This window comes from Peromyscus eremicus, chromosome 1 (assembly GCF_949786415.1).
Source record: "Peromyscus eremicus chromosome 1, PerEre_H2_v1, whole genome shotgun sequence".
NCBI lineage: Eukaryota > Metazoa > Chordata > Mammalia > Rodentia > Cricetidae > Peromyscus > Peromyscus eremicus.
This window is the reverse complement of record NC_081416.1, coordinates 18372052-18392570: the sequence shown is the minus strand read 5'-3', so window position 1 is coordinate 18392570 and position 20519 is coordinate 18372052. Positions and strand designations below refer to the sequence as shown.

The following is a 20519-nucleotide window of genomic DNA, read 5'->3' as shown; positions in this document are numbered from 1 at the left end:
GCTGGTGGGACAGAGAGAGACTCTCACAATCTTTGGCATAAATAGGAGCAGAGCGGAAAGTCACTCTGGTGAAGTCAGGACCACCTGAGGGCCCAAACATAACACATAATGGAACAAAGAAGGAGGAAAATGAGTGATTAATCCTCTTTAGATGTCAGCTAAATGTCTCATTTTTCCTCTAATTTAAATAAATCACCTGCAGGTACCTCAAATGCACGGCAAGATCTTAGACACCAGCCTCCACGCCTTATTACTGAATCCACGCTGGTTCACCAGGACGCCAACACGTGTTCCCTTCTCACCTCCCTAACAGCCAGGACCCAGCGTTCTAACTGCTCGACAACAGCAACAGCGCTAATCTAGAATATGACTGTACTGTGTGACAGAGTTTAACTGTGAGTCTGAAGGACCAAGACCCGAGTTTGAATTATAAGCCATGTCACCCCAGGCAAACTTCCTTCCCATCGTCTCTTTCCCATGTAAATGAGGTTAGAACACCTCACAGGAGGAAACCCCTGAGATCCGGCCAGGCCGCACACGCTCTGGCCTCACCTCACGGCCTGTGCCCTGCCTTGAGGAAGGCAGGCCCTGACTCTGCTTTGATGTCAGCCTTAGGGAGTCAGGCAAAGGCAGCAGTAGGACCCCACTCTCTTTCTAGAAGTCAGTTTAGGCACAGGCATGGCAACTACCACCAGACAACGACAAAGAGAAACCAGATGGAGTTCTGGAAAAGGTCTGCAAACGTAAAATGGCACTCTTATCTGTTTGAAACAGGGTCTCGCTATGTAGCTCTGGCTGGCCTGGAACTCACTATGTAGACCAGGCTGGCCCGAAACCTGCTTCAAGCCTCCTGCCTCTGCTCCCAAGTGCTAGGACCGCGGGTATGCACCCCATGCCCAGCTAAAACAACACTCTTAAACGACACAGGGGCCCCTCTGCTAGATGATGTTGAGTTTATCGGACAGCTGCAACTGTGAAGAGCTTGTTTACGTTTCTATTAAAATAGCAGTATTATAGTATGTCCCTCTCATGACTTCCCACAGAGTATGGCACAAGGGACGGAGGGACCCTTCTCACAGCCTCCTGTCCCAGGTTTTCTCTCACTCTTGGCTCCCCTCTGGTGACTCTGAACTCATCCACTATCAGAAGAGTCCACTGAGAACAGTTGGCCAGGCCAACAGCCCAGCTCCAACCCCAGGAGAGCCCTAAGCTAGAGCCACCCATCCTAGATCCTTCCAAGTCCCTACCCGCAGAACCTAGAGATGTATGTTTACTGATCAAAGTTACTAAGTGTCCACTTACATGGGACAATAGGTAATGAATGGATAAGTACCCTTGGCTATAAGAATCAGATGAATGTTCTTTGAATATTTTTTATAGTTATCCACAAAAAGATTTAAAAATTTGAGACAGGGTCTCATGTAGCCCAGGGTGGCCTCCAACTTGCTATGTAGCTGAGGATGACCTTGAACTTCTGATCTTCCCGTTACTACCACCTGTGCTTACAGGTGTGTGTGACATTCTAGCAGCAAACACACTGTAAATCACCACTGGGAGACATAACACAGAACTGAGATAAAAGCTTCTAAAAATAAATACTGAATGTGATCCCCTAAGTTGATCTCATATTCCTCCAGCCGGAAAACCATCATATCTATGACACCCAAAATTTCTATGGCTAATATACTAACCACATCAAGACGGACTAAAGTAAGAGAGTAAGCAGGCCTCTGCACTGTGGAAAATGTCATCCCCTTAGTACACCACCTGGCCACGGAAGGGCCCCCTCTCCCACCACCCCCGTGACCGAGACAACTGCATGAGCTCATACCTACAGCATCGCCGATTTCCAAGGCCGCCAACAATTGCTTTGAGACTTTAATCACCATCTGCATATTTCCAAAAAGTCCCTCGAAATCAACGTTGGGTACCTGAGCAAGAGAAACAGCATCAAGATGCACAGAGAAGAAGTGAAGGAAACATCACTCACATTAGGAGTACTGCTCCAAGGCCATCCACCTCACTCACTCCCACCCCGACTCTCTAACAGGCACCCATCCTCATCTTCGCTGTCATCCTTTGTCCCTAACTAAGGTGTGGTCTAGCTCCAGACTGTCCCCCTGCGGCTCATGTGTTAAAAGCCTGTGAAGTTACCAGGAAGTGGGTCTTTCAGCAGGTGAGGACTACCTGGAGGAAGTGAGGTCACTGAGGAGAGAGCTGAGGCCCCGCCCCTTCTTACTCTCTGCTTCTTGGGTGCCAGGAGGGAGCTTGTTCTACTGCACAATCCCTGCCGTGATACTTACGCTGCTTTGCCACAGGTTCAAAAGCAACAGCACCAACCAACCTAAAACCTGAAACTGTGCCATGGTAAGTCAGTCCTCCCACATGCTGATTCTTTATTCCTTCACCACTGAGCCACTCAGTCTGCACCTGTGGTGCTCAGTAGCCGTCAAAGCCTTGCTCCAATCCCAGCACTGCAGGCCTAAAGGACCACAATGTCAGGCCGACGCCCAACACACCTGTGCCTGCTGCAGCGGCACCATGACCCGCTCAATGCACATCTCCAGGTCCCGGATGTAGTCTTTTTCTGTCTGCACAAGTTCAGCCACCACCTTGGCTCTCTTCTCCAGCATCCTCTGCTCCGGCTTTTCAAGGGACACAGACCCAGAGGGCGCTGCCAGGGATGAAGACTGGGAAGAGAGGAGCGTCATATCTGGAAGGGAAAGGAGGACCCGTTAGCATCTGTGTGAAAGGAGGACTCTCCAGCACTTGGAACCAGGAAGCAGCATTCCTGGAGGGCCAGAGCTCTCACCATGGAGGACCACCAGGAGATCTGATCAAACATCCACTGTAAACACAGATGGGGAGCTCGGCAAGCTATCTCTGCGGGGAACACTCCCAACAGTGCAGGATCCTTTTCACTTTGGTCCCCAAAGAAGCTTGATCACAATAAGGGGACAATTCACTATCTACCGATTCTTTGTGAAGTTGAAAGGACTGCCAGCCTTATCAAGAACTAATTTTATTTAATCAGATATAAAACTCCTTCGTAACTTCTGCAGCAAAAATACCACGCTGGAAAGGAGGACATCAATACTAACTTGGGTTAATCAGCTGGTAAACTCACTTGCTGCCAAGCCAGAGGCCCCGAGTTCATTCCCTGGGACCCACATGGTCCAAGGGAGAGACCTGACTCCCCCAGGTTGTCCTCAGACTTCTCCGTGTTGCTGCGATGGCACATGCACACCACATACATGCACATACAAAGCAGATTAATAAAGTGATGAAATGTTTTAAACATGAAAAAATTCCAGGCAAAAAGTTAATTTAAAAAAAGAGAATATTATGAGGAACACATAGGAATGGCAGATTGGACAGAGAAAGGACTCGCCTACCTGAGAAGTGAGAACTACTGAGGATTTACCTCAGCATATTGTTAGGTATATAAAGATCTGCCTCCCTAGCCAAACTGTAATCAAGACTCACAGTGGATTGGTTACTTCACACTGGTCCTAATAGACAGGTATAAAATACTATAGACATTAATTTCCTTAATCAAATTTCATTTTTAAACATCCTGCCAGGTGTGGTGACATATGCCATTAATCCCAATGCTCCGAGACAAAGGCAGGGGGATCTTTGGGAATTTAAAGCCAGCTTGTCCAGTCAGCGAGTTCTAGCCCACCCAGGTCTCTCCACAGGGAGACCTTTTCTGAAGGAAAATAATCCTTGTCATGACCCCGACAGTTCCTGTTAGTTGGGTGCACAGGGTGAGAGACTCATGGAGAAACGGAGAAGCATTTGCTCACTGAAACAAACTGAAGTAAAAATAAACAACTGAAGAAATACAACAGCGAGACAATCTCCAGCTGATTCCTTTAAACTCTAAGACCTATTTAAAAATTACAGATTTGCTAAGTAAATACAGTATGGAGTGTGAGTGCAATTCAAAGCAACAGAAAGTGTCCACACTACTGGTCTTTCAGCAGACTTGATTTCTTCAAAACCCTTTTCTGCTGCCCCTAATCCTAAGGAGTTAGGAATGCCAGTGTTTACAGGCGGGGGGCGGGAGACATCTTGCTCCACAAAGCAAGGAGGTCCTGAACAAGGGGGAGGGGGAGGGAGGCAGAGAGGGAGACACTAACAAAGACAGGGAGCCAGGAGAGGGCAACGGGCCAACCCGGCATTTCAGTATCAAAAGTAAGTCAGCAGCACACCAACACATTATAATCCACTGGATCAAGCAAGAACTGGGAGCCCACAGCCCTAACACACATGAGGGGAAGAGGAGAAAGCTCTCTCTCGGAAGATATCAAATTGTAAGAACCAGAAAAATGACAGAGACAAAAAAAAAAAAAAAGCAGCATTTTCAGATGTGGTGGTGCGGGCCTCTAACCCCAGCCTGCAATACATGGAGAATTCCAGGCCAGCAGGGCTACAGAGTGAGACCCTGTCTCAAAAACAAACACAAAAAAATCAAATCAGTAGATAATGCTGGTGATGATGGTGAGATTGAGATAATCAGAATATCTGCATAGTTTTAAAATAATTATTAAACATTACATGTTAATTACAAAAATGTAAAAAAAAAAGTAGTGGATACACAGTAGAGAAAAGACATCCTGACCTTCAAAATCAAGGTCACCAGTCAGAGGCAAGCAAATGTCACAGGTTTCTAAATACACCTGGAAACACCATCCACTCTTTTTGCAGTATTCTAGTCACAAATGTTGGTTTTGAAATGAATCAGGGGGAAACAGCAAACTCAAAGTGAGGCTTTATAGTCTTCAAAATGTCACTGTCATGGAAAGTCAAAATTGGAGAACAGTTCTCCAGCACATCAGGCTGGCCCTCCTGTGCTGACTCCAAGCACACCACCAGGGCACCACCAGGGCACTGCCGGGACTGGAGGGCAGCTTCAGATTACAGGAATGATTCAAATTCCCGCAGGAGTGAATCCTTTCAGGTCACACAAGAAATACCCATACTCACTAGGCTGGTGGTTCCCTTGTACCAGACCCCAAGTTCTCTCCCCTACACAGGAAACACACACGGAAGCAGACTAGGGGGACTAGGCATGCAATAAACTCTCAGGTGACTGAGAAGGAAGAGAAAACCAGAAAGAATGAAAGGAAAGCACACACAGGGAGTTCCTGGTACCATGGCAATTTTCTATCAACTGAACATTATCCAAAACACAGTTTAAAACTACAGCTAATATCTCTCTTGAACTTTCTTTTTGGCACCGTGAGTGGCGACATTTCAAGCATCCTTCTCATTGCATCATGGTACTAAAGTATCACTCGGAAATCAGTTGGACCGTACACACAGCTCGCTTACTGCTGTGCTGGAATGGAATCCATGGCCTGGCACGGGTTAGGGAAAATGCTTCTTTACCCCTAACCTTGGAAGAAAACCTTTCTAATGGAATTGTTTGTTTTAAGTTCCCCTTGTGGCCATACTTGGTGGTACTTGTCTATAATGCCACTTCGGAGGAGGCAGAAGGATCCTGAGTTCAAGGTCATCCACAACTACATTGTGAATTCTCAACTAGAGTAAGCCACATGAGACCCTATCTTGAAAAACAGATAAACAAAAATAACAATAAAAACCTGCGATTTCAACTCATAGATTTCTGTTTTGTTGTTTTTTGTTTGTTTGTTTGTTTGTTTTTGAGACAGGGTTTCTCTGTACAGCCTTAGCTGTCCTGGAACTTGCTCTATAGACCAGGCTGGCCTCGAACTCACAGAGATCCATTTGCCTCTGCCTCCCAGTGCTGGGATTAAAGGCGTGTGCTACCACCGCTTGGCTTCAAAGTGATTCCCAAATATCTTAGATCTTGTAGTGGCCAACTGACAAGAGAGACTCATTTATGTAAGACTATAAAACTCCAAAAAAGGAGACATTTACTAATTCCAACCACACACCAGCTAATTTACAGATTATATCCCTGAACTCACTGAGTATGCCAAAGCTTTAAAGCACACGATAGTTATTATTCCTACTTAACAGACCCAAACCCTAAGATTTAGGAGGCTGACCGACTTGTCAAAGGTTCTGTGGCAAGCAGCTGCTCTGGAGGCACAGCCTCAAAAGTCCGAACCCCGAGCATTTAGTCCAGTGCTGCTGGACTCTCAAGTGGAGAAGGCCACGCTGCTTCAAGTCTGTAAAATGTCCTGGAAACGGTCTTCTGGGGACCAAAGATCTGTTAGTGACAGTGACTGGAAGGACAACGCACCAGGCATGCTTTTACTCAGCCGCCGGTGCAAAGAGATTAGGGTTTTATTTATATTAAAAGTGAGAAAAATGTATCCTAACCATTTTTTTTCAAACTTCAATAATGGTTATGACACATTTTCCCCCAAACTTCCAGAGTGCGTTGTTGTTTTTTTTTTTTTTTTCCAGACAGGTTCTTGGCTAGTCAAAACAAAACAACAAAAATACCAAACCTGTTGTTTAATAAGATAACAGAAAGGCCCTATGGGGGGTACTGTGTGCAAGTCTGCAGTTTCCTGGGTACCACTCCTGGGAATGTGACTCAGCAGATCTAGGTGGGACCCAGGAATCTGCATTTTAACAATACTTTGGTGTTTCTGAAGCCCGTTAGTGACCTTCCTGCTGTACTGACCACTCTCCAGACAAAAATGTCTGGTCTGAAATCACTCCAAATGTAAAACTGATTCCCTTAACCTACATATCTGATATATATATATATATATATATATATATATATATATATATATATATATATATATATATAAAGAGTTTGATATGCCATTTTATAGGGTTGGAAGTGTCACTCGGGGGTTGAGCTTGGGGCTGGGAGGTCCAGAAGTTGATCGCCAGCACCACAAAATGAACAAACAAAACTTTCAGTATTTGGAAAGCCAAGTGAGAAAAGACTTCACCTTCAACTAGTGGTGACAGACAGGCTTTGAATCTCACCCTGGGAGCCCTACAAAAGTTCACCTCTGGGCAAATTCCTCATCTGTAAAACGAGAAGAACACCTGTTTTGCTGAGTCCTTGGGGGAATTAAACACGATAACTCAACAAAAGGTAGTCCTTTTCCCACGGTGGGTGAGGCACTGCCCAAGCAGCAGACATAAGTTAGAAAAATGCCCTGTGCATTGGTTCAAAAACCCTACTTTCCCAAAAGAACAAAATCTGGAGATGAGTAATCCCACCGAGGAAGCTGAGGCATCAGTTTACCATTAACCAGTGCAGGCCAGCGGGCTCTTTCTTCTTACAGGTATTAAGGACCTGGGGCCGATTGCACGAATTTGGTGATTTAAAGCCGTGGTCGCTCCACTTTCTGTCGCCCCCGGAACCAAGGCCAGTTCTCCGCAGGTCAGAGCGTTACCCCAGATTCATTTCCACCAGCGGGTGGACCCAGAGCTTCTCCAACTCTCACAAAGTCAGACGCAAAGCCAGGCCCTGTCCGCTTGCCTAGGGAGAGATCGCCTGTGCGCCGGAGGGAAAGCCCAGTGTCCCGCCCCGGTCCCACGCCATGCTCTCTGCACCCGCGGCTCCCATTATACCTGCAGCCCCGAGGTCCCGCGCTGGTGTGCGAGCATCATCAGCAGAGGAGCTGAACCTTCCCAGCACCTAAAAAGCGTCTCGGCCCCTTAGGGCCGGCCGAGTAGGGTCTGCCCATCCCCCGGCTTTACGAATTTCCCTCTGAATCACCAAAAGCACGCAGGCACCGCTGCGGGGCTGGCCGTAAAGGATGGAGCCGGACTCCATCCCTGCTGGACCAAGCACCAGCGCCTGCGCACAACCCTTTCCTTGCCGGTTGCTTTCGCTCTTAGTCCTAAACCCCTCAAAATTCCACCTCAGGACACTATTAGCTCTTGTCTTTTCAGCCACAAGCTAAACTTCATTTGGGGAGGCTGTTCCTATCCCAGAGGGACGTGGGCAGATGCCCAGACGATGCCCTCACTTTGCCCTGGTCAGCCCTATTGTAGGTTCTACCCTCAGAAGACAGAGAGGTTTCAGGGTAGCAGGTTCAGTAGTCAGAATCCAGAACCAGGAGTGAGTGGCATCTGGAGCCCCTTCACAAACTGCAAACATTTACACTTCAAAGGAATCTAGGGAGAAGAAACTTTCAAAGTGTCGTTCTGTAAATAAATGGAGAGAAAGAAAAGAGGGATAAACGAAAGGAAAACTTGGAAACATTGCCATATATTTCTAAACACGTATACAATGTAAGCAGGCAGAGAAAGTTCTGGAAGAGGAACACACTAATTTCATCATTGAGTCAGCCTGGGGAAGCTGAGATCAAAGGGGATTTTAATCCAATCGGTACTTTTGAAATTTTGCTGAGTGCTGGGAATGGAGCCCAGGGCCTTGTGCACCAGCTAAGCACTCCACCACCGAGTCACACTACCAGCTCCAAGTCGGGATTTTCTGGAGTCACAAAAGAGCATAATGAATTTTTAAGAAAGACAAAACCCAAAACGCGACATCCCAAGACTCTCTGTACAGGTGAAACTGTAAGCATTCCCAGAGAGAGACTCTACCTTTGGTGTGCCCTTCCCACCACTGAAAAGCACCGCCTCCGGAAGCTCGGGTTGGCTTTGGTTGCTTCCCTCCACCGTCAGAAGGCGCGCCTTTGAGTTTTTAATTTATTTAAACAATATTTATATGGCACTTAGGATATGCGGCAAACATTGCTGCAGACGCTTGCCTCTTCCTAACAACCCCGCTGCCACCCCCGTTTTACTAACGACGGCGATAAATGGCTGACTAGACATTCTAGTCTCGGGGTCAGCTGGCTGTCTTGGTTCTACTGTTGGGCTTTTCCTGCCAAATGAGACCTAGACGCCACTTTTGGATTTTGGTAGCCATCCGGTGGCTAATGATGAAGTTAGTTCTACACGGTTTTTGCAGCCGCAGGTCAGCCATCATAACTGCATAGTGGCACACTTGGTACAAAGGCTGTATTCAAACAACTGTCTACTAAACCCACTAAGTAGAAAGCAAATTATAAAGCCATCAGATAAAATCTGGCTCTTATCACACACAGTGAATACTCAGTGGCATTCCAGATATTAGGGCCGAAATGATGCAGGAGAAGCTTTCATTTTAAAAATTAAAAGACCAACAAAGGCATGGACAGCAGATAAAACTTCCAAATTTTCTACAGTTCTTACTTTAAAGACTTTTTGTGTATTTATAGAAGTGTGGGGAATTGAACCCAGAACCTCAAACTCTACCTCTGAATGAAACAATCCCCCAAAGAGACCTTTTAAATCAAAGGTTCACTTTTAGGAATTTATTGTGTAAATAATTAGACAAATGTTCATACATCAGAGATTTAAGCAGTCAAGAGCACTTGCTGTTCTTGCACAGGACACAGGTTCCATTCCCAGCATTCACAGGGTGCCTGACAACCCTTTGTAACTCCAGTTCCAGAGGGCTCTGACACCCTCTTCTGGCCTCTGTGGGCACTGCATGCATGTGATACAGAGACATACTTTTTGGTTGTTTTTTTTTTTTAACTAAATAAAAACAATAAAGCTTAAAAATAAGCATAGAAATCATCTAAACAGAAACAACCAAACGTTCCTTCAAAGCAGTCTGTGTAAATAAATGATGACATGTCCATATAACAGAAACTATTATGGCCATTAAGATTTAGGTAGGGGGCTGGAGAGAGAGCTCAGAGGTTAAAAGCATTGGCTGCTCTTCCAGAGATCCTGAGTTTAATTCCCAGCAACCACATGATGACTCACAACCATCTATATGAGATCTGATGCCCTCTTCTGCATGCAGGTGTACATGCAGAGCACTCATATACATAAAATATAAATACAATTTTTACAAGATTTATGTAGGGATGGGATGTGGCTCAGTTGGTAGAATGCTGGCTGAGCACACACCAGCCTTGAGTTTGATCACCAGCATGTCATAAAAACAGTCATGGTGGTATAGTCAGACTGTTTTTGGACCGCCAGCTCCCAAATAATGACATGGAGACTTCTTATTAATTATGAAAGCTTGGCCTTAGCTTAGGCTTGTTCCCATGTAGCTCTTAAAACTTAAATTAACCCATTTATATTAACCTATGTTCTGCCAAGTGTTACTTCTCCTCAGTACTAGCTGTCTGACTTCCTCTGTGTCTGGCTGGTGAATTCCCCTTGCCTCAGATTCCTCCCAGAGTTCCTTTCTCTGTCCAGAAGTCCCGCCTCTCCTCTCCTGCCTAGCTATTGACCGTTCAGCTCCTCATTAACCCAATTAGAAGGTGCCTTAGGCAGGTGCAGAAGGACAGAGACACATCTTCACACAATGTGATCAAATATCCCACAACATGGTGTGCAAAGACGTAGATTCTAACACTTCGTAGGCAGAGGGTAGAGAATCAGCTCAGTCATCCTCAGCTACACAATGAATCTGAAGCTAGCCTGGGATACGTGAGACTTTGTTGCAAAAGAAAAGGGGGGTGGGGATATGGATGTATAGGTACCTATGTACTAATATGCAATGATATTTAATGTGTGTTATTGAAAACAATCAGTATACAAAAGTTTATGAAAGAGCTGTGGTTTTGTTTAAAAGGGAAGGTTTTGCTTTTTTCCTAATTTTGTTGATTCTTATTTATCTGTATTTGTGTGTCTCGGGTGGTCTGCAGGTTCACCATGCAGCTATACAGAGACCAGAAGAGGGCGTCAGAACCTTGGAATCTAGTTACAGGTGGCTGGGAACCACACAGTGTGGGTGCTGGGAACCAAACCCGGGTCCTTCATGCTCTTAACCACTGAGCCATCCCACCAGCCCCTGGAAAGGCACTTTAAATACACATATTTGGAAAATGCTGAAGGTGTGGAAATTGTGACTTTTTGATGTATGTGTAATATTAATAACACACACACACACACACACACACACACACACACACACACACACGGTAGAGTGGGGGAAAGGATATTTGCTGTAACATAGCGTATTCACCTTTCAATGAATTCACCTTGTAAATCTATCTCAAACTCCTCACTTAACGACCTGAGGTCTCCTTCCTGACCTAATAATCTCTTTAAACTGATCATGAAAACAGGCAATAAAACACTGCTGAAATGACACCTTGTAAGAGAGAAAAGACAGTAGGAAGCCATGGCAGCCATCTGGCTTCCTTAACTGCTGTGTAGACGGAGTTAGTCTGTGCAGCAAGCCCCAGAGGAGGCAGTCTCCGAATCTGCTCATCCTCACCCCAGATCCGCCAGGAGGAATCATAAATCCTGGTTTTCCGTGTTCCCATGCCCCCCCCCCCCGCCCCCACCCCAGCCCACCTACCCAGCCCCCATTCTTTCTGTCTAGCACCCACTTCACTTCTGTCTGGAGGCAGTTTGTCCTTTCTCCATGAAACTCTCAAGCTGGGCTCTTGCCTTCTTCAGGGATCATGGGAAACTTTTAGATCGCTGAGCTTCAGTGCTGAATCCATTGCATCTCAGGCCCCTAAATCCCAACAGCATCAGAACAAACTTCCCTGTGACCTTTGCTCAGGGACTGCCTGCTTCAGCCTTTGGCTGGGAGACAATTCCTGCTGGGACCAGAGTCTTAGAACTAGCTAGAGGCCACTCCCCTCCCCCCACTTTGTTCTCCAGGCCCCCTATCCAGGTTCCTCTCCAGTACCCAGTGCCTAATCCTTAAGGCTGCAATTTATTACACCAAAGCATGCAAGGGTCAATTGAGACACCATTTCTGAACGTGCACCAAATAAACATAAACCCTGGCAAAGGTGTCACGAGAGGCTTCAGACTCAGCGGTTGTCTTTTTCCAGTCTTTAGGTAGAAGTAAAATAAGGCAGGTAGAAATTAACTTGAAATATATTATCACTGCTTAATAAGAGGATTTTGAGGGCGGAGAGACGGCTCCATTAAGAGAAAGGACACACACTGCTCTTCTAGAGAACTCGAATTTAGTTCCCAGCACTCACTTCTGGTAGCTCACAGCTCCCTGAAACTCTAGCTCCAAGGGATCAGATAGATACACTCTTGACCTCTGCTGGTACTGTGGTCATGAGCACAAGCCCACACACATACGCACATAATTTTAAAAGTACAAACAAGCCAGGCAGTGGTGGCACACACCTTTAATCCCAGCACTTGGGAGGCAGAGGTAGATCTCTGTGAGTTAGAGGCCAGCCTGGTCTACAGAGTGAGTTCCAGGACAGCCAGGGCTACACAGAGAAACCCTGTCTTGAAAAACCAACACACACACACAGACACACACACAATCTTTTCTTAAAGAGAATTTTTGTGTTAGCCAATAAAACTTTTTTCTTTCATTTTATTATTTTCGTTTTTGTTTGTTCTTTGTTTGACCATGCCTCATGTAGCCTAGGCTGGCCTTGGCTTTACTAAGTTGCTGAGGCTAGCTTTGAACTCCTTATCCTCTTGCTGTTACTTCCCAAGTGCTGGGATTACAGGCCTGTGGCGCTATGCTAAACAAAACTCTTCATGAAGAGTCTTGTTATGGAGCCCATCCTGGCCCGGAACCCAGAGCATCCTTTCCGCTTCAGCCTCGGAAGTGCTGAGATTACAGGCCTGTGCCACTCTCACCAAACTTTGCTGGGGGTCACGCCTGGCTTCTGGCTGTTTTCTATACTACCTGGTGAACCCATACTTCCTTCAGATTCTATTAGGTGACTTGCTTTCTAGTCTTTCCACTTGGTCTCATAAATGTCTACCCCATGGCAGGGCTATCCAGGCAGAGGGATCTTAAAGCCACATCCGCAATCAGGAAACAGAGACGATGAATGCATTTTACATTACGACATGGTCTGGAGACTATGGGAGCAAGCGGTGGAAAGTGATGGCTAAGAAGGGGTGTGTGTAGGCTAGCTCAGTGGCTCAGTGGCTCAGTGGCTCAGTAGGGGAAAAAAAAGCATTTGTAAGAGGAGCCTGAAACCTGAGTTGGCTCCCCAGGCTCCACAAAGAGGTGGCGGAGAGAACCAACCCCACAGGTTAGTCTCTGACCTCCACCTGCCACCCCAACAATAAACTAAAAATTATAAAGATTATTAACCTTTAAAGAGGAGCGATACATTTGAGTGTTGAGTTGACAAGGGGTGGGGCTGTGATGGTTATTAGTGTTAATCATCAACTTAACAGAACACAGTGTGTTGGGAGACTAGGCTCCTGGGCATCTCAATTACATTCACTGATGTGGGAAGACCCACCTGAATTGTGGTTAGGACTATTCCCTGGGCTGGGAATTCTACAGTACATAAAATGAGGAAAGTGAGCTGAGCACTAGCATGCATACATTCCCCTCCCCTTCTGACTGAGGATGCAATGTGACTGTCTACTTCTAATGCTCTGCTGCCTCGATTTCCCTGTGCTGACAGCTGGGTGCCTTGAACTGTGAGTGAAATAAACCTTTCCTTCCTGAATTGGTTTTCTCAGCTTATTTTATTGAGTAACAGGAAAAGGAGCTCACACTCTGTAACCTACGCCATGCCACACCCTGTTCTGTGCCCCACCTGCTACCACGGGTGGCTCTCTCCGGCCACTGCTTCCCGGGCCTCTACTGTGTGACCTGTGTTCTCCCCATTTGCAGCCCCGCTGACTTCCTAGTTCTTCCCTCTCTTCTAAGTTTGCTTATGCAGAATGAATCCTCCGTCTTCCGGCTCCCACTCTGCTAATGTAGCAAAAGTGCTGCTCTGGGCGATGAGGCCACAATCCCCTTCCGGTCTAGGCGTGTCTAATTGCCTTGGACGTAAGTCAGTTTGTCTGTGCGCTCCTCACTCGTCAATTAAGTCATCTGAATTTAAGTGCTTTTCAAACTTTTTAAAAATGTGGTCCACATTTTACTCAGTATGTGTATATATACATTTACAAAGTGTGTATGTGTGTATATATGTATGTATGTATACTCACACATACATAAGACATGATTTTTGACTATACTAGATGGGTTGGTGGGGGTTTTTGGTTTTTTTTTTTTTTGGTTTTGTTTTGTTGTTTTTTTGTTTTTCGAGATAGATTTTCTCTGTGTAGCCTTGACTGTCCTGGAACTCACTCTGTAGACCAGGCTGGCCTCAAACTCACAGAGATTCACCTGCCTCTGCCTCCCCAGTGCTGGGATTAAAGTTATGCACCACCACTGCCTGGCTGATGGGTTTTTTAAATTCCTCATTAGCTTTTATTTTAACCAGATGTAGTAGTTCACAGCTGTAGCCCCAGCACTCGGGGTTTGGGGAGGGAGGCTGAGGTAGAAGGACCGCTCTGAGTTTAATGTGAGTCTAGCTATACAATGAGTTCTAGAGCGACCTAGCTTGAGAGTCTGAGAAGAGTGTCTCAAACAACAATAATCAAGAAACAACAAAAACAGGCCTGGAAGGTTGGCGCAGTGGTTAAGGCACTTGTTCTTGCAAAGAAGCCAGGTTTGATTCCCGGCAGCCACGTGGAGGCTCTCCACCTCCTCACACACCAGGCACGCGTTTGGTGCACAGATGCACATGCGTGAAAAAAACACCCATACACACAAAATAATAAGTAAATCTAAAAAAAAAAATTTAAGTTGAATGTGATGGCGCACACCTTTGATCCCTCACGAGGCAGAGGCAGGTGGATATCTGTGAGTTCAAGGCCAGCCTGGTCTACAAAGTGCATTCCAGGACAGCCAAGACTGTTACACAGAGAATCCCTGGGGCAGGGAGGTAGCCATGGGTAGTGGCATGAATTTAATCCTAGTAATCAGGAGGCAGAGGCAGATCTGTCAGTCCAAGGAGCCAGCCTCGGCTACACAGCAAGTTCAAGGCCAACCAGGGCCACATAAAAAGATCCTGGAGAGAGAGAGAGAGAGAGAGAGAGAGAGAGAGAGAGAGAGAGAGAGAGAGAGAGAGAGAGAGATCCTACAATTTTTATTTTTCAAAAATGCCATTTGCAACCCACTAAATAAATACACTTTAAGACCCAATCATAGCCAGGCAGTGGTAGAGTACATCTTTAATCCCAGCACTTGGGAAGCAGAGGCAGGCAGATCTCTGTGAGTTTGAGGCCAGCCTGGTCTACAAAGTGAGTTCCAGTACAGCCAAAGCTACACAGAGAAACCCTGTCTGAAAAACAAACAAACAAACAAAGACCCAATCAGGAGGGCTGGAGAGATGGCTCAGTGGTTAAGAATACTTGGTGCTCTGGCAAAGGACCTGGGTTTGGTTCCCAGCACCCACATGGTGGCTTCTAACCATCTGTAACTCCAGACCCAGGAGATCTGACAGCCTCTTCTGACCTTCATGGGTACCAGGCATGCCTTCATGGTTCACAGACACACATGCAGGCAAAACACTCACACACATAAAGTAATAAGATAAATTAATTCTTTAAAAAGACTCAGTTACTATTTATTAAAAACATTAGATTTGTTGGCATGAAAGATTCCTTCTAGAATTAATATAAAAAGATTCTGCGGTGTGGCCTTTCTGGCCTGGAACCCTGAGCCTTAGCGCTCACCTGAATTCTGTTTTCAGATTTTTCTCTGTTAAGAATTCTTCATCTTAAGAGGTGGAGAGGTTAAGAGCACCGACTGATGTTTCAGAGGACCCAGGTTCAATTCCCAGGCCATCCAGTGTCTGATCATGCCAGGATTTAAAAAAAAAAAAGAGCCAGGCGGTGGTGGTACATGCCTTTAATCCCAGAGGAGGCAGAGGCAGGCGGATCTTGGTGAGTTCGAGGACAGCCTGGTCTACAGAGTGAGTTCCAGGACAAGTTCCAAAGCTACACAGAGAAACCCTGTCTCAAAAAAATAAAAAAATAAAATAAAAAAATCTTCGTCTCCAGATCCTAATATCACTTTAATTCAACACAAGTGACAGGGGATTCAGGACAAGGTCCCTTCCAGTCATAACCACTTACGTTCTTAGCAAGTGTAAAACTTTAATGATACCCAGTGGCTGATATCATGTTGACCTCCCTACTGATAACTAATTAACAATTGCAGACATGGTATTAAAATGATAATTATATGTTGGCATTACGAAACAATCAAAAGCAGCAGAAACTGAAGGGGACGTGACTCACAACAAGAAAACGCAATTAGACCACATTAGTATTGACCCATTTTTCCCCTGAGGCAGTTTCTAGCCTTTTGACAAGTAAGGGAATAAAGTAGCAGAAGAGAGCCAGCCAGTCGCCAGCCAGGACTGAGGAGGCAAGTTCAAGTCTCGGGCCAGGAAAGGGCTAGAAATGAGGGAGGAAGTCCTGCAGGGGAGCCATCGAGGGGAAGACCACAATCTATGGAGAAATCCCTTCAAATCCTTGAACAGACTATGCACGTCAGTGATGGGACTCCAAGGAAGCCACGAGAAAACAAGAGCAAGTGAGCTGAAGAGCCCTGAGTAGTCAGCAACTGAGAAGGGCTGGAAAACACTCCCCGTTAGAGCCCAGAGCAGGTTCACTCAGCATTTCCAGTGTTCACAGAAACCTGACACTTTAGGAGTGCAGGGCCTCTTAGGCCCGTGGACCACACCCTAGGGCCAAGGTCCAAAACTATTAACAGACTTGTCCCAACTGCCCAAGACAGACAGGGGTACTTGGAGAAGGATCTGGTGAGGAGGGTGAAAGGAGGGAGGAAAGAGAGCTGGGGAAAGGCTTGGCTTCTGGCTTAGGAAGAGGCTGGGTGCAGCCATAGAGCAACTGTTTCTCGGATGGACGGACGGAAGGATTTAAGGATGGATGGATGGATGGATGGATGGATGGATGGATGGATGGATGGATGGGTGGATGGATGGATGGAAGAGCAGAAGGATGGATGGGTGGGTGGGTGGATGGATGGATGGATGGAAGAATAGAAGGATGGATGGATGGATGGGTGGATGGATGGGTGGGTGGATGGATGAGTGGGTGGATGGGTGAGTGGAGGGATGGTTGGAGGGGTAGGAGGGACGGGGCAGGGGAAGAGAGAAAAAGATGGGATGTTTCACCATTAAAGCTGAAGTGTTTACAAATGTCCAACAGCAGCCATAACTATAAGTCTGTGCCTCAGGGAACCATGGAGTGACAGTCTAGTGGGCAATTTGTAAAGGGAAAGAGAGTTAGGTGGATAACACACACACACACACACACAGAGTAGTGTATGAACACTTACTCTATTTATTCCAAACACGTGAGCAATATCTTTTAAAAACATTTTTTAAAATGTGTGTGCGTGTTTTGCTTGTATGTACATATATGTGTACCATGTGTGTGCCTGGTGCCCACAAAGGCCAGAAGTGGGTGTCAGATACTCTGGAAATGGAGTTACAGAAGGCTGTGAGCCACCCTGTGAGTGCTGGGAACTAAAACTGAGTCTTCGGCAAGAGCAGCAAAGAGCTCTTAACCATTTAACCAGCCCCATGGGTAATATCTTGACTTAGCCAATAGGGAATCTGAAGTTCAGAGAGGTTAAGTAATTTGCCCAAAATGGCACAGTTGGTAGACACCAGAGCTGAGATTTGAACCCAGGGCACACCCACTCTAACACTTCCTTCCTTCACAGTAAGTGCTGTTGCTGGGCAACACGCAGTAAAGGTCACGGCTACCAGCGCAATGGAAGCTCAGCGATTTCTAGTGAGGATGAGATTTGATGACTGCTCAGGGGGGAGGATCAGGAGCATAAGAACGCCAACAGCTCCATGAGGAACCCTCACTGTCCAGATACAAACACAGAGAGCTGTGAAAATGCAAATGATACGGTGGAACCAAGCTGGTTTCAGAGAGGTCACAGGGCACATTACAACACCCCACACAGAATAAACACCCTTGATGACAGTTAGGAGCTTCCAACAATAAGGAAGTGCAGGCTGGAAGCAAAGTTCACCAGGAAGAGGTGTGGGGGAGGGAAGAGGAGCCATATCCAAACCCACACAAGGAATCACGATCAGACTTCTCTGAGCTGAAAGGAATTTAGATGTCACCTAATCCCAGTCACTTCAGAGAGAAAAATGAATCCACAGAAAGAAAAGAAGAAAGATTACCTGCTAAATTCCTCAGCCTCCCAGCTGAAGCTGGGTTTGATCTTGTTTTTATCTTCAAGAGTGCAGGTACATGGAGTCAGCTTTGTCCAGTGACTTGGAAATGTTGAGTTATATCAGGCCAGTGCTAGATGGGATAAGACACCAGCACGTCTGGGGTTGCAATGAGAATTTCTCTCTTTGGTCTTTGATGGCCCCAGTACAAACCTAAGCAGGCAGCCATTCTGTGGAAGCCCTCAGTGAGGAAGCTTCCTCCTGGAGGGAGGGTGTGAGGGGGTCTTCCAGATCATTCACTGTCTCCAGTTCCAACCCTTATCCTCTAGCCTTAACCCAGACCCCCATCCCCCACAACTGGCCAGAACAACAGAGGCTGTTTAGCCTGAGGAGAACACAAATTATAACAAGACCATCAAAGTGCTGAAGACAAAGCAAGAAAGAGTGACATTCCCATTTTGCAGATCCCTGAGGGAAGGCTGTGGGGACGAAATGATTTACACCTAACCTAGCAGGTGCAAAGCCCAGCGACAAACTGCAAACAGCTCTGGATTCCACAGGAGTTCCAGGGCCCCATCTGCCAGTTAGACAAGAAGAGAACAGCAGCAACACAAGCCAACTCTTCCATTAAAGTCTGGAGAAGAAGGTCACACTGACAATTGTGCTGTCCCCACAAGAACGAAAACATTAGCGTAAGGACGGAGAGAGGTTTGCATCTGAGGGCAGCAGATAATCAAGAGTGAAAGACAACTCCGGTGAGTGAGAGGCTTGTCTTGTTTGAGGGTCACAGCACATCATTTGTGACACTACTTGTACCTTTGCTCTGCAAAGTACCCCCCAACCATCGTGTCTCCAAATCAAGTGTCTTGTGCAAACACACTTGATAAGAACTTAAGGGGTCAGGGTTCAGAACACACATCAGCACATCTCATGACAATATTGCCATCCATGCCGCCTATTTTCAGGATGCATTTTTAACCTGCCAGAAGGCTGGCTGGATTCCTACCTTGGGGCTTCTTCCGTCTCTGCACAAACTCTGAGCGTCTCAGGGTGCTGGGAGCCGTGCGTCGGAAGCAGCTATTCCTTCTCCAGGTCTCTGAACCAGTTAACGTTCTCACCTCCCCTAAGTGCCAAGTGCTTTCTAATGCAGGGTCCCCAGGAATCCCAAAGTGATGTTCTTCTTGCTCTCCCCCAGAATGCTGCTGCAGACCTTCAGAGATGGCTCCTCCGGCACTAGGTGCCCTCATCCCCAGTCTGTCCATGTCATCATACTGCAAATCCTCCCCTCCGTACACAGAATCCACTTGTCTGTAATCATGAGACTCGGAGTTTGGAGAGAAACTATCATAGCTTTTATTTTCTGTATCAAAATTAGCTAGATCCATGGGATAAGTCTTTGCTTTGGGGTAGATTTTATTACTTTGGCAAACCTTCCTGTCTTCTTCATAGTATTGTATAAATTCTTCACCTTCGTTGATCCCATTCAAATCTGGAGGCTCCATACACTCACCGTTGGTATGAAGCCCAGGAACATGATGTGCAGTGCCGTGATCTCTATAATCCAAGCTAATTCCTTTACAATCCTCAAGACTATAATTGAAATTCCCCAGGCCCCGGCACCAGTTGTGAGGTTGATGTAAGTTCCCCAGAGAGTCACCCACGTCCCTGTAGCCATTCCTGTGTTTGGCTTTTTGCAGGTCCTCAGGATTATAAGTCAGATCCTTACAATCTACACAGCCATTCACCACCCTACATCCTCCAGCTTCCAGGATCCCAGCCCGGCTTCCCAGAAGCAAATGCTCCTCTGTCCCAGGCCTGAGATTCGCAGGGTCTATGTCTTCTGCATTCCTGTGACCAGGGTAGCCCTCTGGGAAGAGACTATTCCTTCCTCTTCCATTTGTTTCCCCGGAGTCCATATAGTTTGGTTCACTCTGTTCAAAATCCCAGTACCCACAATCTCTTTTTCTGTAGGGCCGATTCCGCCCCTTGGCCCAGCGTGTGGAGTCTGAGTCATTTTCTGCCTGGAGTCCACCCGGCTCGGCAAGGCTCCTTTTCCGAAGGCTCCTGCAGTCTTCATACTCCCACCCGGAGCCCCAAGGCCCTTTCTGCTCAGCTCCTCTCTCCTTCCCAACCTCATGAGCTTCACTCATGTTCAATATGATCACCGGTTTTACTTCTTGGTTCCATCGGCTTGGGTCGGGCTGGAACGTGGACAGGTGTGGTCTAGCCTAAGGCTGTATCTGTCCTTAAAATGTCTCCCAGAGCACCGGAGTCTTCCTGTGGCTGTGGCTGGAGTGCAGGGCTATGTGGAGTCATTTCAACTTCAGGATCCAATCAGTGAGCTACTCTATCTTCTCCTCAGAGGCCAGGAGATAATTAGTAACTAGAATCCATGTGATTGGTGTTGGCAGCCTATCGTCGGTGTTCATCGGTGTTCCCCGGAGCTGGTCAGACTGGCTTGGCCACTTTGTGGACTGAAGGTACAGGCATTCTAATGCCCTCAAGGTCTTGTAGAAAAAACTTCAATGTGAAAGAGAAAGAGCCCTTCAAAGCCCAGGCGAGGGTCTCAATCAG

The 20519-nt window shown here is 46.6% G+C and overlaps 1 protein-coding gene across 2 annotated transcripts in view; it reads right to left on the bottom strand.

Annotated features, from left to right (window-relative positions):
* The window catches only part of Dnmbp (dynamin binding protein), a 105194-nt gene that overhangs the window by 27045 nt on the left and 57630 nt on the right, over positions 1–20519 (bottom strand). The window contains exons 1-3 of one of the 2 annotated variants that reach the window (XM_059257696.1): positions 18952–20262; positions 2520–2713; positions 1832–1931 (exon numbers count right to left, since the gene is read on the bottom strand). In XM_059257696.1, the coding sequence (XP_059113679.1) occupies positions 1832–1931; positions 2520–2713; positions 18952–20095 (1438 nt within the window). In that variant the 5' untranslated portion in view covers positions 20096–20262. Of the gene's footprint in view, positions 1–1831; positions 1932–2519; positions 2714–18951; positions 20263–20519 lie in introns of those variants that run through there. The other variant, XM_059257686.1, reaches the window with a different exon arrangement.